We start from the raw sequence: 18,509 nt of genomic DNA, 5'->3' as shown, positions 1-18,509 counted from the left end.
AACTGCAAAATGGCTATGAATGTCTGTTACTAGTAGATTGCTAGACAGTTTGTTAAAGTAAATCTTATAAATATGCTGGATTTTCCAGATTCACTTTATTAATAAAACACTTGGCACTTTTACCATTATTACTTTCTGTACACCAGCTCAGGGGCTCACATTGTAATAGGCACTATACAGACATATAGTAAATGACAGTCCCTTCAAATCTTCAAAGCATTTTGCCGATGTAAGCAAACCCCCAGGAAAATGCACTGTTGTCGTTTTGCTTTCTTTCTGCTAGTTCACTGTTTCATGCAGTTAATTTTAATATTTGCAATATCCATTTAATTAAAAGTCAAGGAAATAATCAAAGTTACATTCTGTTAAATAAAATACAGACTGAGTTTCCAGCCTCCTCCTGTCCTGTCCACCCCCCCCCCGCAAAAAAAAATCAATCACTTCTATTCCTGGGACACTGAAATAGTCTTGTTCTGACTGAACAAAAGTTAGTTAACCAATTAATACACTCCCTGGCCTATGAGATTGGTTTAAACACTTTAAACCTTTTGGCTGTATAAACATCTGGATTGAACAAGCAGAGTTTAACTAGGTTTTACTCATTGCTAATTGCAAAGGACAACAGGGTAAAATTAGTAAGGGAATGTCTGCCAGGAAACCAGTCCTCTTACTGACCTAGCAATTCCAGCATCTGTGCTTCAGGCTTCAGTGATCAGTGACATGAAGGTTGTTTTGATTTGTTTGCTCTGACAGAAAGGTAAATGCAGTCAGTGAATTGTCAGCAGACTCCTACTGACCCGGGAGACAGGAGTTTAGCATCCAGCTAGGTCAGACTGAAATCAATCAGCTGAGAAGAATCCGATTACTGTACCTGGTAATTCACGACCATTGAAACCAGCCTATGGACAGCTGCATAGGTGGCAGGTTTGTATAATTTTTGATGGTGCCGCCCCACCACGCTCCCACCCTGTAAGCCAATATAAAATGAAGCTACAACGCGTCGGCACCACAAGATTAGAAGGGTCAATTAAAAATGGAAAGTCAGAAGCAGCATTTGCCTGCTTCAATATATGGTATTATATTTTGTTGCACCTGTTGTGACAAAGTGGGAATGTTCTTAATGTTTTCTCTGAACACTGTGTGTGTACCTCAGTTTCCCCTGCAAGGTGCCAACTGAAGGTGTTGGGGACAAAGAGATCAGGTGGCCTCCTTGTCCAAAAGAGACACAAAGGCCAGAGGAGGGAGTGTCAGTTTGGAGCTGGCTGGAGAAATAGGGGGAGGCCCAGAACTTGAGTCTGGGCTCCCCATCCTCGCAAGATGGACCTGACTGAGGGGTCCTGTTTTCTGTACCTACAAGCTCTGTTTTAGACTGTGATCCTGTTGTCTAATAAACCTTCTGTTTTACCGGCTGGCTGAGAGTCACGTCTGACTGCAGAGTTGGGGTGCAGGGACCTCTGGTTGCCCCAGGACCTGCCTGGGCAGACTCGCTGCGGAAAGCGCACAGTGGGAAAGGGCATGCTGAATGCTCTGAGGTCAGACCCAGGAAGGTGCAAGCTTCTTGCTCTGGAGACAGTATGCTCAGGGTATGTCTACATCTACAATTTTGCAGCGCTGGTTGTTACAGCTGTATTAGTACAGCTGTATAGGGCCAGCGCTGCAGAGTGGTCACACTTACAGCAACCAGCGCTGCAAGTGGTGTTAGATGTGGCCACACTGCAGCGCTGTTGGGCGGCTTCAAGGAGGGTTAGGGGAACGCGAGAGCAAACCGCGGGGAAGCAGGTCTCCTTCCCCGCGGTTTGCTCCAGTGTTCCCCGAACACCCCCCCCCCAAGCAGGTCTCCTTCCCTGCGGTTTGTTCTCGCGTTCCCCGAACCCCGTGCAAGCAGGTCTCCTTCCCAGCGGTTTGCTCCGGTGTTCCCCGAACCCCCCTGCAAGCAGGTCTCCTTCCCAGCGGTTTGCTCTGGTGTTTTTTGAACCCCCGTGCAAGCAGATCTCCTTCCCCGCGGTGTGCTGTCGCGTTCCCCGAACCCCCGTGCAAGCAGGTCTCCTTCCTAGTGGTTTGCTCCGGTGTTCCCCGAACCCCCCTGCAAGCAGGTCTCCTTCCCAGCGGTTTGCTCCGGTGTTCCCCGAACCCCCGTGCAAGCAGGTCTCCTTCCCAGCGGTTTGCTCCGGTGTTTTTTGAACCCCCGTGCAAGCAGATCTCCTTCCCCGCGGTGTGCTGTCGTGTTCCCCGAACCCCCCTGCAAACCGCGGGGAAGGAGATCTGCTTGCACAGGGGTTAGGGGAATGCGAGAGCAAACCGCGGGGAAGGAGACCTGCTTCCCCGCAGTTTGCTTTCACGTTCCCCGAACTCCACTGCAAACCGCGGGGAAGGAGACCTGCTTGATTACCAGAGAGGCTTCCTCTGGTATGCTGGGATACCTGTTTATTCCACGGAGGTCAAGAAAAACGCTGGTGAGTGTTTACACCTGATGACCAGCGCTGGATCCTCTACACCCGAGTTTCAACGGGTGTACGGCCAGCGCTGCGAACAGGGAATTGCAGCGCTGGTGATGCCCTGCAGATGTGTACACCTCCTAAGTTGCAGCGCTATAACTCCCTCACCAGCGCTGCAACTTTGTGGTGTAGACAAGGCGTCAGAGAGAGGAGGCTCCCCCAGAGTCCTGACTGGCTTTGTATGGAGTAGATCCAAAGCATCCCAGCATCCCCTTCCACACCATGCACTTCCTGGAAGTCTGCACAGGCACTGACACTCCCTCCTCTGGCCTTTCTCTCTTTTCCAGGCATTAGGAGGCCACCTGACCTCTTTGTTCTCCAACATCTTCAGTTGGCACCTTGCAGGAGAGCGGCCCAGGCTGTCAGTTGCCCGGAGACAGGGTATCGGCCATTCTTTGTGCAGGTGGCATCACACTGGCCTTCTAGGGCTCTACAACAATCACACCCCCTTATCCCACCATCTAGATCCTTGAGAAATGCATAGGGGAAACTGAGGTACCCACACAGGATTCAGAGAAAACATTAAGAACATTCCCACTTCGTAACACCTGTATACAACTAGTTATATACTTTAATGGGTGTAAAATAATCAAGTATTGTGCTAAAAACAATGATACTCCAAATTGACCACCAAATTTAAGTTGCATGTTTTTCCCTTCAGGTGAGGGCTCTGGGGTGGGGCTGGGGATAAGGAGTTCACAGTGCAGGAGGGTGCTCGGGGTTGGGATGCTGGGGGCGCAGGCTCTGGGGTGGGGCAGGGCTGGGGATAAGGAACTTGGGGTGCAGACAGGCTGCCCCAGGGCTAGGGCCAGAGAGGACTCCCCCACCTTAGTGGCAGCAGCAAGCTCTAGGGGAGGAACCCCTCCCCCCAGCAACACACTCACTCTGCACCACGGTCACTGCATATGCTCCTAGGGCCTCTCTCAGGTCCAGAAAGCCCACTCACCTCCCTATGGTGGGTACCAGGGGCGGGGGTTGCCATCATATGTGGCCTCCCCTGCTGCTGCCCCTCACCATAGCCTCACTGGGGATGGGGGATGGGGCTGCCCCTTGCCCAGTGTGGGGCAGGAGTGGGGACTGCAGGGTGGTGGTTGGGGGGGTGGTGGTAGGGTGTCACAAAATTCACCCAAGCCCCAGCTGCTCAGGTCTAGGAAGCCCGCCTCCCCCATCTCCCCTGTGGTAGATGCTGCGGGGCGGTGGGACTGCCAGCACATGTGGCTTCCTTCCTCCCCTGCTGCAGCCTGCTGCCCCTCACCCTTGTCTCACTGGGGATGGGGCTGCCCCTTGCCCAGCACTGGGCAGGAGTGGGGGCTGCGGGGAAGGGGGTGGATCACAGGGTCAAACCTCACCGAAGCCCCAGCAGCTGCTCAGGTGAGTGAGGTCCACTCCAGTTGTCCATTTCCTGGCCGGAAGTCCCCTTGGCGTCTCCTCCAGGTGGGTGCCAGGGGGCAGGAGAGAGGGCTCCCAAGCACGTGCCTGTCTCCTCCCCCTCCTGAGGTGCTCCCACAGTCTGCCGGTCTCTGCTCTCTATAGCCTTAGGCAGAAGCAGTGGCCAGGGAGAGAGGCACTGGCTGTTTTGTTTTTTTTCCAGGCAGGGAAGCTCTGTGGTGGGGGAGGGGGAAGACACTCTGGGGCCAGGGCCCGCTCCAGGCAGGGCCAGAGGAGAAACCCAGCTCCAAATACTGGTGGAGCACAGCCCCAGCTGTGAATATTCCTGGTGCTTGAGCACCTCGAGCCCATATAACCTGCCGCCCCTGGACAGCTGCACCTCTCCTATGTTGACTTAATGCTTTTAGTGAGTTTAGTGCTAGTAAAAGGCAGTGGGGTGACTGAAGCCTTTATCCCAGTTAGAACATGGGCACAACAGTGTAGGCTTCCCCTTTGCTACCTTGCCAGCGTGTATCAACTGGAGAGATCACCCCAAGGTGACTGGCCCCAGGACCCATTTGATGCTTGTTCCCTGCTGCTGGGAATGGCACCTTCACTGGGTTCTGGGTGATACAGGGCTAGGTTGGTTCAGCATTCCTTAGACCTCTTGAACAGCCTATTTTTTTCCTCTGGTTAGCATTATTTGGGCTTCCCCGAAGATTCGTGTGATGCTCTCTGGGAGCTTGGGTGGATCGGGGGCCTGGTGATGGGACACAGAGACTTACAGTTCTAGGTCTCTGGCTCATCTCTATTCTTGTTGTGACCAACATGATCCTTAATGTAGGCAGCTTAGGAGCCTCAGACAGACAAGTGAGTTGGTAGTTGTCCACATCAGAAACTGGCACCGTGAAGGTCAAAGACTGAATGCCCATATTGACTGGGTAAGGCTGAGGTAGTTCACGTAGGGACTGAGGTACATAACGAGGACACTTCCTGTGTCACGCCTGTTCTGCGGCCACAGGGGAACAATCTGCCAGCCTGGCACCAGCACAGAATTCAGTTAATTACAACAAACAGTCACAAAGACCAACAAAACAACAGTAAAACCCAGACAGCACGCTCCCAGGAAACATACTCTCCTATCAGCTAGTACTACGGGCCATTCTCATCTGGAGTGTTTGCTAATAAGATGCTGATTGAGCTGCCGATAAAGCAGCATCTGCTGGCCACACCTACCACCTGGCACTGTGCAGAGAGAAGCAGCAAGCATATGTTGTCAGAAGTGATGGGTGTGGGGACGGGAAGAGGAGTAAGGGAAATGCAAGGAAGCTAATGACTGAGTCTATAGTGAAAATGATGCATTATTAGCATTGGAGCCAATGCATGTAAAGATCAGAATTGATTTATAAATTCTCCATAATGTGCCCTCTCCTAATCCCCCAGTTCCCAGAGACTGCCTGAGATGCTGAGGTTTCAATGCTGAGCACTACATGCTGTATTACGGAGCTGCTCACCTTGGCTCATGGGGAAACTGCAGAGTAAAATCAACTGCAGCACCTCCAAATACAGGTAAACAATCTCCTGGGGATGCTAGCTCCGTGTTAAATTACTAAACCCCACCAATTACGGCAGGGAGGTTAGTGATCATATGCAATCATCTGGGTTTTATGAACTGTAACATATCCTTTTGAATCTAAAGGTTGCTTAATTTCTCAATGGTCTAAAATACCTGTCTCTGCCTCCACACACATTTGAAAGCAGTGGCCTAGATCCCAGCACTTCAATGACTGTGTGGCTAAAATGGCAACTCCATCCCCGCTCTGCATTTGTTTGTAGCCCTGAACATTAAAAGTTGCTTTAGTGGATGGAGTGTTTTGGCAGCTCACTCAAACTAACCCATCCTCTCTCTAGAGAGTGTCACTGACAGCCACCTGGGCAGTTCCTAGGCAAGGGTGCAAAGGACCTGGGTGTACTATCTTGGGTGGAATATGGCTCCTCTTGACAAAGGAGATACTGCTCTGCTAGTCCTGCACCCTGGGCCATCTAGCAAACAGTTGTCCTTAGCCCTGCAGTATAGTGTCTACCAGTACAGCTGGGATGCGAATAGCTGCACTGTCACACACACGTTCTTTTCATAGCTATTAGCCAGGGCAAAGGGGGAATTCTGGTGGGCACTGGCAAGCAATGATACCTTAAACCAAGGAAGGTGCTGGTGCCACCATGGAAGAGATCAGATAGAGTTCCCCACCTTCTCTCCCTCTCCCAACCACACATGGAAATGGAGAGCTTCCCTCAAACTGAATAGTCTGGGAGCTATATCAAAGTATCTGGCAGGAAAAAGGGGATCTCTGATTTGAGAGTATCCTAACAGCAACCCATTTAGCTTTGTCTTGCTCTCATAATGAACCAAGTGGTGGTGCTGACAGCCTGTGTTGGGAGCAGTTCCTGTATTCCTGAGCTGGAATGATGTGCTGCAAGCTATTTTTGTGGGAGGGAGAGGGGAACTCCTGCTGTAGGGGTGGGGATATGCTACTGCAGGAGGGGATTTAACTTTGCATGGGAGAAATGGTGAGCAGTCTAGTCTCTGAGAGTGAGAGAGATACCCTCTCTAGCCTGAGCAAGTGAGATGCATGGCTCCTCCTGCAAAGAAAGGGTTAAATTCTCCCTTTCTCCATGAGTAGGGAGGTGGGAGAACTGGCCCATAAGTACTGGAGATAAGCCAAGGGCACAGAGCAGCAGGAAGGAGAACAGGATTGTTATTGTGAGGGATATTTGAGAGAGCAAAAAATGTCTGAACTATTGGAACAGTGGCTCAGTCAGATCATCATCTGCCAGCTGTAGCGGGGAGACTGGTAACGTTTGGTTAAAGTCGATCCCATGCACCATAGTGGAGGTGAGTAATCGTTCTGCAGATTTAGGAATTAGAGGTGGAAGAGACCTATTATGTCACATCTAGGAAACACATTTGTGTCCCAGGAGAGCTGATCTCTGCATTGTCCAGAGCTTGTGTGTTGGCTTGCCTTTCTCCAGCATCTCAACATGTAGCGTTTTTTCCTAAAACAAGGTGCTGCTATCCTTACGTTCAGTCTAATTGGAGCCAATGCCATGTGGTTTGAGAAATGGGATGAGTGATCTGCGGCATACAATGACTTCTCTGTAACATGTACTGAAGTTCCCGCTGCTGTGTGTCTTTCCCTCTTTGACAGGCCTGATGATTATGTGGAAGAGGACAGGCCCGCGCAGGCTGTTCAGCAATACACCCCTGCTCACACTGGCACTGTCACTTCTGTGGCTGCTCTAACATCAGATCTCTGTGTGTCGGGAGGAAAGGACAAGGTAGGGTGGGTCAAAATTCACAGGAACAAGATGAAAATGGATGCAAGGAAATCAAGTGTGTCTGGAACTCCCTGCCATACAGATAAGGGCAAATGACTTGGCGAGAGTCAAACAACAGGGTTTATGTGTTCACAGGCATCAGACCAACAGTTGGTTAAAATAAAAATGCAAAACTGTCAGTACTCCAGGCCACTGACTGTCCACCAGCTGGGGTGGGGAAGAAGTGCCCCTCCCATTTCCAGGTACTTGTGATGGGGAGGAACACTGGCCATGAGCCATTGTTGGCACCTGTGCTAGACAAACAGCTCTTGTGAGGCAATTTGTTTGCTCTGAAGCATTTCAAACCATGAAACATCCGTTTATTTCAGAGTGAGAAACTCAAAACCAACTATCATGGCTCCATGAAATTCCCCTTGGTGGGCAACAAATTACCCAGCCCACCTCTGAAGAGGGGTTCCAGAATAAATATACCTTCCCTGCCATAAGCATTATGTCTCTTGTGATGCTAACATAGTTAGAGAAGGCTGAGCTGATGGCACGGAGCATGCAGGCCTTGCTGGCACAGGGGGATCACTACCAGAGCAGAGACTGAGTTAGGCTGTGAAGTCGGGAGGATGTTAAGATGTGGCAATAGTGTTTCAAATGTTTATTTTTACATCACTGCCCCCTTACCAGGGTGTCTGGCATGCCACACACAGCTGTGCAATCTTCCAATTCAAAGGGCATCATAGAACCACAGGCTTAGAAGGGGCTGCAATGGTCATCTAGTCTAAGCCCCTGTTAAAACACAGGATTTGTTGTATCTAAACCATCCAAGACAGGTGGATCTCCAGCCTCCTTTTGAAAACCTCCAATGAAGGAGCTTCCACAACCTCCCTAGGCAATCTGTGCCATTGTCTTACTGTTCTGACGGGTAGGAAGTAACGTCAGTCTGCATGCATGGATGGGCTGACTGAATTCACATAGACGTTTCTCTCTCCAGGCTGTAGTTGTGTATAATTGGAGATCAGGAGCAGTGCTGAGGAGGTTTGTGGGACATCAACACGAAGTGACTAAGGTAAATATCAAAAGTGCAGGGTGAGTCTTATGTGGATCACTGTCTTCCGTCAAAGACAGATGTAACAAGGGACAGTGATTAGTCCTCATCCAGAACTGATGTGACTTTGCTTGGTCAGCAAGGAAGGGATGAAACATGCCAGGTAAGCTGCCTCAGGTGCCCTGGGTAGATCCTCTTGCTGCATTAAGAGTTGATTTTTCACAACTAGGAAGAGTGAGTTTCTGCTCCCTAGAGATGAATTTGCGGTGACAACATCCAAACAGCACTGGCTCTGTGCAGCTTTAATATGTGTTCATTCCTTCATATCAAGATACCATGACAGCAGGATGAATTGCTGGGTCAGGTTTTTATTTTAGGTATGATATCAGTTTGGCTTCAAGTCTTATGCTACTAGATTATGGGTACAGACTAATAGCTACTCACAGGCCCCAGAGGACTTTGATCTGAGACCTGGTATCTTGTTTGTGTAGCCAGTTAGGCTTTCTTTGTAGCAAATAGCGTGTGAATGTGTACGCACCCTCCCCCGCATTTATAGCAAGGCAGGACCGGTAGTACAACCTATTATTAAGGTTGCCTAAGACTTCCCTTCATAAGATAATTTTTTTGTTGCTTACAACTTTGCCAGACTTTAACCATTTTGGTTGAAATTTTCCATGCTGGCCCCAGGCTAACTTGTTTTGCAAAGTTTCAGCCAAAATGGGTCAGCTGTTTCTGTGAGCGAGGCTGGGGCAAATGCATTGTTTTGCAAAATGTTGAAATGCTGGTGACTATTTCATCGAGAGGCTCGAGCGCATCTATGCATTGGAGCAGGAACATAAACTTTGGCAGAAAATGGCCTTTGTGTCAGGGATGAGTGTTTGTTTGGTGTTCCTGTGAAAATCTGCCCTCGTCTGGCCTAGTAATAAGCCATTGGAAAAAAATCTGTTTGCTCATGTGCAAAGTTCCCTCGAGTTTAGCAGCTAAAATCTCCAAACATTTCATCCTCCTTGAGGATATTCCAGCCCCTCTGTGCAATTGGGCTGCACACGCACCGTCCCCGCGGAGTGACTGAGCAGCCTTAACCCAGGGCTAGGGGGGCAAAGCTGGACTTTCCCTGTAATTGGACCTCCTGGCTAGGCCAAGGCCTTGGCACTGGAACTGAGAGCAGGGAGCCAGTCTCTCCTGTGCTCTCAGGACCCCCTTGCCAGTATCCAGGCAGCGTGGAGGAGGAAGCCACTTGCCTCAGATGCAGAGGGAGAAGAGCCAGTCTGGTGGGGGAGAGGGAATGAAGTAGAGTGGAACAAGGAAGCTGGAGGGGAGGAGACTGGGAGCTGGGGCGGGGAACAGGTGCGGGAGGGGGGACTGGGAGCCAGTTGGTGCGGGAGGTTAGACAAGGAGCTAGGGGAAACGGGGAACTGGGATTGGCTGGACACAGAGATTGGAACTGGGATGCTGTGGGGCTTCCTTATTCTCTGGTCTCCCTGGGATCTGTGCAGAAGTGCGGAGCACTCTCGGCTGGGACTGAAGTCACTGGCAGCTGTGGTATAAATATAAAAAGTGCTATAGAACGCTAAGGACTCTGCAAATCAGGTCCTAAGTGTCTCAAATTCGGCTTCTCAAATCAGTGGGAAGTTTTGTCCTTAATCTTTCTCTGCCTCAGCGGCCCATCTGTCAAATGAGGATAATCCCATCCTCCCTTCTTATGGGGGTGTTGTGAAGATTAATGTTAGTGAAACACTCATATATTATAGTGATGAGCCCCATCAAAAAGCCCTTGAGAAAATAATAATTCTGTTGTCAATGCAGGATGTGGCCACTCATTGAACAAGAAGGAGAAAATAAAACCTTGACTAGCTTTTCATTCAGTGAGCACCAGGCTCTGAGTGAGGCAAAAACCAGTATGTGAGCTCATGTAATTAAAGATGATCATAATGGATACACACAATGGAGCTGAATTAAGGTTGCACCAGCAACCTTAATTATGGTATTTGCTAACTTTTGAGTACTTAGCTTACAACCTGAATATGTTCTTTTAGTGTAGATTTGTGTGAGATATATTGTTACGCTGCATGAAACCTTTTTGAAGATGGCCCTTCACTCAGGATAAATGTACAAACCATTTAAACACCTTTACAGAATAGATGGTTGAAACAATAGGAGCTGCTGCCCAAAACGCAGGCCATCTGCAAGGCTGTTCAGGAATCTGAGGTATGTGTGGGTGACGTGTGGACTCAGGGCTGGATGCAGACATGGGTGGCTGGATACTGTTTGAGGAAGCTATGTGCACGTGGAGAAAAGCAGCAAAAACACCACAGAAGCAGCAAGCAAGCCCCAGAGACAGCCATAGAAACACTTGTAGCAGGACCCTGAGCTAGGGGAGAGAGCTTTTGGGTACAGTGCTGGCTGGAAGGAGGCTTGGAGCTGTGGACAAAGAAACTGTCTCCTGCTGTATGATTCCTACTGTGTTCAGAGAAACAACCTTTGTACATTCTTTGTAGATAAATATGATTGCATCAAGAAATGCCTGATTCAATGATCTGTTTCTCTCCCTAGCAGAAACAACCTTTAGGAGCCTGAATAGTAGCTAACCGCTGAGGTCACAGGGAGTAACAGCAGATATAGAAAACATTAAATTGAAGTGATTGCTGCAGGGGTATCGTGGCAGCAGTTTACTCCCTGGAGACTAAACTGGCCCCCTGGCTTACACAATCCCGTTACTGGATCTGGATCGCTCAGTTCATCTGTGCACTCAATTTTAGGAAAGCAGGTTAATTCTGCTTGCCTACCCACCCCCTGCCACCTCCATAAACTAAAGTTTAAGTGCTAGCGCAGGTGTTTGGCCTCCTCCTGGTCCCAGGACCGTCCTTACCCATACACAAAGTATGCAGCTGTGTAGGGCACCAGGAAATTTGGGGCACCACATTTCCTGGTGCCCTGCGCAGCTGCATACTGCTCCAGCCCCTATTCTGCCTCTTCCCCAAAGCCCCCACCTCTTTCTGCCCCTGCTCTGCCCCCCACTCCACCCCTTCCCCAAAGCCCCTGCTCTGCCCCAGCCCTGCCTGTTCCCACCTCCACTCCCCTGAGGACTCCAGAAGTGGTTGGGCCTACCCTCACTGGTAAGTGGAGTGACCCAGCCCCAGCTTGCTCCACTCCCCTGCTCCCAGCTGTGCTGCTGGTGAGTGCTGGAGGTCGGTTCTCCCCTACCCCCCGAGCCTGGGAGTCAGGGGAGTGGAGCAGGCTGGGCCTGGGTCACTCCACTTCCTGCAGGAAGTGGCCAGGTCCCCCTCACTCCTTCCCCCCACAGAGGCCTGGTGCCAGCCCCCCCCCTCCACAGAGACCCGTGGCCCCATACAGCTCCCCCCCCCCAATAGGGCTCCAAAATAGCTAGGGATGGCCCTGCTTGGTCCCCAGTTGTGTACATCACAAAGCCACTGTGCACTTTGCACAGCTTACCAGACATGGAGGGCTGGAATAGATGGGGTGTTGCAGGTACATAGCTAAACTGTGCAACTGTGTTAGGTCATACCTGGCTGTAGCCTCTGCTAGTAATCTCTTATTTTAAAGAGCCCCTGTTGACTGTCTGTGGGAACTAGTGACTGGGAGAGGAGGCTGGCACTCAGGAGACTCAAGTTCTATTCCTGGCTCTGCTGGTAACCTGCTTGGGTCAGTCGTTTCCCCTCCATGTGCTTCAACATCCCCCTCTGCAAATGGGGATTAATAATGTGCTTTCTGCTTAGAAAAGGGCTGGCCTCAGATGAGAGGCCCTACCGAAATACAGAGTACTCTGGACAGTCCCCTCAGTGTGTAAGGAACTAAACCAAAGACATGCTGTTTTGCAGACTGCAGCTCCTTCCTAACCCACTGGCATTTCTGTAGAGCAATGTGTCGGGGAAATTGACCACCAGTCAGTTGAGTTGATCAGACAGCCTGAGGCTCCTTTATTGATTAATCATAGATTACAAGCATATATGCAGGGAGAGACGACAGGACCTCTAGCAAGAGGGAAGTCGCTCTACCTTACAGCAATAATACCTGGGGTTATAAAGCTTAAAACCGCAAATTACCATATGAGCTTATACATCCGAGGATACCATATTTGGTTAATACAATTACATTTTTTAACCATCTGCAAAAAACTTTTACCATTACTATACTGGTTATGAGCTAATCTGCAAGCCTGCTTTTTGCAACTTCCCCTTTATACGGGTTTTTTGTTAATGTCAGGACTTTGACACCTGGTTTTCGCCTACTTGCAGTGTCAGCAGCTATGTTTCTTAAGCAAATTTGAGGAACTTGGGCCCAAACTGCATGTTCAGCCAAGTTTATTAGAGGTTAATTTTCTGTGTGCATAAGCTGCTTAATAAACTATAGTAGCCTAGCAGTTGTTAGTTTATTTGGCAGTAATGGATGGGGTTTTTTAAGGGACTTTATGTCAGTTTAACCCCTTATAGCAGCATTCTGTGATTTAGCAGCATTAAGTAACATATTAGTAGTGTATGATATAGTTAAATCAGAAAGTGAGCCTCAGGAGGGTTAGTATAAAATCAATGTTTTTACTTTGCTATATATGTTAGTGTGATTGAGGCCTAAGGCCTTGATATGATTATTAACTTGATTAAGACCCGGTCTTTGGGCCTGGGGTCGGCTTTCTTTATCAATCCCCTCCTTTGTTTGCTGCTACTGGGCTCTCCTCAGCAGCAAACACTTCATCGAAATTTGAAATATTCATAAGTTCCTGCGCAATGTTTTCAATTAATTGCTGATTTACTGTTTCCTGGCCTGGATTACCTTCCTGGGGAGCACTGGAGGGGGTTTCAATGTACCAACAGCAAATACATACAAAGGTAACGGTACCAATGGCAAAAAGAAGCCCTACATACCAAGGGTGTTTTTGGGGCGACTGAAAACTTTTTGTGCACTGACACAGAACATCACCTTTAACACAAAGGGTGGAGACCAAATGAACCGTTTGAAGAGCATTTAAAGCTTCTTGGTAAACAGTTTCTAAGTAGTGAATTTGGGTTTGCAAATGTGAAATAGATTGAATGTCTGGTAGGAGGGATAACAATGAATGGAATCGGTCAGGAACAACAGAGGTCCAGTCAAAAGGAACCTGAAATTCCAAATAAACCTGATAATCCTTTTCTGCGGGCCAGTAAATGTTGTGAGTGCCTGAGCTGGTGTGGAGGTTAAAAGCCACATCGTGTATGATTGAGGAATTAACATGAACGCAACTGCTGTTAGCAGATAATAGATCATGGGAGGTTAGGTCTTGTAAAGTACCAAGACCTTCCCAACATACTCGGTGATGAACAGTCACTACCTCCCCTGGGTGTAATTTTCTAAAACATTGCAGTTGTGGGGGTTGTAAAGGCCAATAGGTCCAAAGATCACCTAGACCTATCCAAAGGTCAGGGGTTATAGCTGGGGCACCGATTAAGAAGCGGTTAGGACCGCCAGGGGGTTTAATTTCCCAAACATCTCGATGAATTACCCAGTCCCATAAGCAACCACCCCAAGGGCCTGGAAGGATACGGTAAGTGGGGGCCCAAAATCCTTTCACGGGTCCATAAGCCCGGAAGGAACACTGTGAGCGCCAACACCTCCATTTAGAGAATTTCCACGTAAGTCTCCAAGGCCACAAATCGAAGGGTATACCCGATGTATTAGTAAGGGCAGTGGGCCAGCGCTGCTGTTCAAGGTCCTTACGTAAGGAAAAAAGGATAGTGTTAAGATAATCCTGTACTTCTGAACATGCTTGGTCCCACTGCAATGCCTTTCCTGATGTGGCAACCTGGTGAACCATTTGCTTAAGTAGGTCCTGGGTAACAATACTTAGTGCCGAAATAGTATGGAGTGCGCCTATACCGGCCTTCTCCTCAGTTATCTGAGCCCCGGAAATAAACCCCTGAGCTTGGTCTAGTTGTCCCAGATGACTGTCATGTTCCTGCGTTTTATATAGAGTCCAGGCTGACGCTGCAGTGTTGGCACCATGCAGTAGAGTGTCAACAATATCTCTCCTTTTTCTTCTTTCTGCAAGTCTAGCCTGCTGCTCTAGTAGGCGTATAGCCGCACCCTTAGAGCAATTAGAATAAGTACTAGTAATTTGGAAGTGAGTGAGAGGTATGGAGAAATGGACAGTTCCCAAGGTAGCATTTAGTATTGTCCATCTGAACCCTGATAAATGGGGGTTTTCAGTGGGCTCATACCACAATTGTTGGCTTTGCACCTGAATGCCCTCTTTGGCCAGTGTGATGTTGATTGAGTGTGAAGGGGTGTATTGAAGTAATGTGCAAGTCAGGTTTTCAGTGATGGGAATGTCCTGAGCACAAACAAACCCTACAGCAGCTAAACATATTCTGTTAACAGTAACATTAGTTCTTGTGGCATGAGTGGCTACAAAACATTCGGGACCCTCGTCCGTGAGGGGCCAACATGTGCCTGGGATTAACATAAGGTCTATATCATGGTCAGTGTCCCATGTGTCTATAAAATTTTCGGCTTGGTCAGATTCTCCTGTGTATGTTAAATATGAGGTTATATTACGATAACTAAGGTATACCATACCAAACGCATTCCATTTAACATACCGTTGGTACACTTGACCCTGCAAGGAGAAAATTAACTTAGTTAGACAGTAGGAAAACAAATTAGTGGAAGAGGGCCTAGGCCATTGCCTGATGGTTGAGGTTTTGGGTAAGTATGGATTTGCATGGGGCTCAAGGTGGGTACGACTGTTTGAAATACTAATAGATGGGGTTACTATGGGAGGATTACTTAGGGGAGGGACCGTGGGGGGAACAGTGGAAGTGTGGTCTAGTAATTCTGGAATGACGTAACATGGCCAGGGGACCTGTGGTGGGTTGCAATCAGCTGTACCGGGGAGAAATCCCAAATACCAATGTACCCCACATGACCAAGCCTGTCGGCCACAAGAGCCTCCCTGATACCACATCACGTAACGTCTTTTATACCATGGCCAATTTTTAACGTCCTCTATAGTAAGAGTTTTGGGTTTAGCAGTGGAGGCTTCTCGAGACCTTCTTACTTTCTTCCTTTGTTCGGCAGCAAGGTTTTGTTCGTCACACGGAGTGGAACGGGGAGTGATTTTTCCCTTTTCTTTAACTGCTATCCCGCACATTGGGTAGGGTGGAGTGGTTGTTTTGGCTTTTGGTTTTTCTGTTGACAGGAGACGTAGCGAAGTAGTCTTTCGGGCAGCAACTGAGAGTAGGTAAGAGTCATAAATGTTCAAAAGAAACATAAAGAACATTAGAATGGTAATAAACCAGATAGAGGGCAACAGCCACTTTCGCACTCGAGCAGTCTGTTTGATCTTGGTCTGTGGATTGGTCATGATGCCTTATATAACCTGCCGACTTCGAAGGTGATACTTGGGTTTTTGCTTAGGTTCACCTGCTGACGTTGTCAGCCGAGGTTGTAGAACAGCCGGGGTACTGATGGGATCCAAAGGAGGCGTTACCTTCTTGCAGTGAGATGCGTGTACCCAATTTGGGAGTCCTTGGCACTTTACTGCAGTGTGAGTAGTCAGTAAGACCTGGAACGGACCTTTCCACCTGGGCTCCAAGGCAGACTTTCGTTGGAACACCTTACAGTAGACCCAGTCACCAGGCTCCAAGGGATGGCATGCGGTCTCAGCTGGATCTGGTAGGGCACTTTGGACCTGTGAATGAATAAATCTGACATGTCTAGTTAGCGTCTTGCAATATTTTAGTACATTTTCATCACTGAGTTGCAAATGCTGGGAGTTTGGGGATAGGGGCGGAGACACTGGCATTCTCATTGGTCTAGCCATGAGAATTTCATGGGGAGACAACCCATGTTTACGCATGGGAGTGTTCCTCATTTGCATTAGTGCTAGAGGGAGTGTATCCGGCCATTTAAGGCCTGTTTCTGCACACAGCTTTGCTAGCTTGTTTTTTAGATCCCCATTTTTGCGTTCCACTGCTCCCGCGCTTTGAGGATGGTGAGCACAGTGCAAGCGTTGGTCCACATGAAGGGCCTTACAGATTTGTTGAGTGATTTGACCTGTAAAATGGGTTCCTCTGTCACTGTTAATTGAGACAGGGATACCAAAGCGAGGAATAAATTCCTTGAGCAACTTCTTTGCTACAGTGGTTGAGTCTGCCTTGGCGCATGGGTAAGCTTCCACCCATCCAGAATACATGCACACACACACAAGTACATACTCATATGAACAGCACTTAGGCATACTTATAAAGTCTATTTGGATGTTTACAAACGGTCCCCAGGGTGGTGGGTGTGCTGCCTGGGTGGTTCGAACCGGTCGCCCACTGTTGTATGCTAGACAGATAGGGCATGTTTGGCAGTATTGCTGGGCAATGCTTGTAAACTTTGGAGCATGCCAATATTTAGCTACAGAAGCAATCATTCCCTCCTTGCCTACATGGGCTAGCCCGTGTGCTAGCCGGGCAAGGTGTGGGAGCAGAGCCAAGGGTGCCACCAGGCGACCGTCTGGAGCATACCACAAGGCATCCTCTGGATGTTTGGAACATCCAGACTGTCTCCAGCAGTTTTTTTCATCGTCTGATGCTGACTCCTGTGTAAGTGCTAAGTCCTGTAAAGAGTCAACTAAAGAGACGGGCTGGGACATACAAAGAGTAAATATTTCAGTAGGAGCCGGAGACCCGGAAAGGGCCGCTTGCTTGGCGGAGGAGTCCGCCAGTGCATTTCCTCGAGTAACATCGTCATGGGGTTTTTTATGGGCTGCACATTTGACTACAGCAATAGCAGACGGTAACTGTAAAGCAGACAAAAGAGCATTGACATATGGGCCGTGGCTAATAGGTGCTCCGGCAGAAGTAAGAAATTCCCTATATTTCCACAATTGCCCATAATCATGTACTACTCCGAAAGCATATCTAGAATCAGTATAAATAGTAACAGACGCTTCGGTTGCCAAGCAACAGGCTCGAGTAAGAGCAAACAGTTCAGCAACCTGAGCTGATTTTACTGAAGGGAGAGAGAATGCTTCTATAGTACTGTGTTGATCGCATACAGCGTAGCCTGCTACCAGCTGCCCTTCCGCATTTCTTAAACAGGAACCATCTACATAATAAATCAACTCGGGATTTTGCAGGGGAATATCCTGTAGATCAGATCTGGGAGCAGATAATTCAGCAGTTATAGATAGACAATCATGGGGTTCCCCATCGGTTACCGTGGGGAGAAGAGAAGCAGGATTTAGTACCGGACATCTAGCCAAAGTAACATTTGCAGCATTTAACAGAAGCATTTCATACTTAGTGAGTCTAGAGTTTGAAAGATGCTGTGTTTTGCTTTTAGTCAAGAGAGCGGTGACAGCATGAGGAACTGCAACAGTTAACGGACTGCCGAGAACTAGGGAGGCGGAGGCTTCAACTAATATTGCAGCTGCTGCAACAGACCGGAGGCAGGGGGGTAACCCAGCTGCTACCGGGTCTAATGTAGAACTAAAGTAAGCTATGGGTCTGTGTTTTTCTCCGTGAGTCTGAGTAAGAACACCCTGGGCTGAGCCCTCTCTTTCATGACAGAAGAGGGTAAATGGTTTTTTATAATCGGGTAAACCGAGAGCAGGGGCTTTGGTTAAAGCAGTTTTTATTTGTTGAAACGCTTCCTCTGCTTCCGTGGGCCATGGAATAGGGTCAGAGATCTTATTAAGAGTTAAATCTTGTAAGGGCCGCACAAGAGACGCATAACCCAGAATCCATTGTCTACAGTAGCCTGCCATTCCCAAGAATCCCCTGAGCTGCCTTTTTGTAATTGGCCTGGGGATCTTTTGAATTGCCTGTACCCGCGAAGAAGACAAAGCGCGTTTTCCTGCAGAAATATCATGGCCCAGATAATGCACTACAGGGAGACAGAGTTGTAACTTTTCCTTTGAAGCCTTATGACCCTTTTGAGCTAAGGCTTGGAGCAAAACCAACGTATCCGCCTTTGAAGCTTCCAGAGAGTCAGAAGCAAGCAACAAATCATCTACATATTGTATTAAGACAGACCCATTTGGAAATGAGATATCATCTAGATCTTTCTTTAAGATTTGAGAAAAGATAGTAGGGGACTCAGTATAACCTTGGGGTAATCTGGTCCAAGTATACTGAGCTCCCTGATAAGTAAATGCAAAAAGAAACTGACTATCCACATGAATAGGAATAGAAAAGAAAGCAGAGCACAAATCTATCACAGAAAAGTACTGAGCAGTGGGAGGTATACAAGAGAGAATAGTAGCAGGATTTGGAACCACCGGAAAAGTTGGG

The 18,509-nt window shown here is 48.4% G+C and overlaps 1 protein-coding gene across 2 annotated transcripts in view; it reads left to right on the top strand.

Annotated features, from left to right (window-relative positions):
- The window catches only part of WDR31 (WD repeat domain 31), a 53,298-nt gene that overhangs the window by 3,161 nt on the left and 31,628 nt on the right, over nucleotides 1–18,509 (top strand). For both annotated transcript variants that reach the window (XM_030535539.1, XM_030535538.1), the window contains exons 2-4: nucleotides 5,307–5,432; nucleotides 7,070–7,199; nucleotides 8,182–8,256. In XM_030535539.1, the coding sequence (XP_030391399.1) occupies nucleotides 5,386–5,432; nucleotides 7,070–7,199; nucleotides 8,182–8,256 (252 nt within the window). In that variant the 5' untranslated portion in view covers nucleotides 5,307–5,385. The remainder of the gene's footprint in view (nucleotides 1–5,306; nucleotides 5,433–7,069; nucleotides 7,200–8,181; nucleotides 8,257–18,509) is intronic.

The sequence above is a fragment of the Gopherus evgoodei genome, chromosome 16, assembly GCF_007399415.2.
Source record: "Gopherus evgoodei ecotype Sinaloan lineage chromosome 16, rGopEvg1_v1.p, whole genome shotgun sequence".
In the NCBI taxonomy this organism is placed as follows: domain Eukaryota; kingdom Metazoa; phylum Chordata; order Testudines; family Testudinidae; genus Gopherus; species Gopherus evgoodei.
This window is presented reverse-complemented; position numbering and strand designations above follow the sequence as displayed.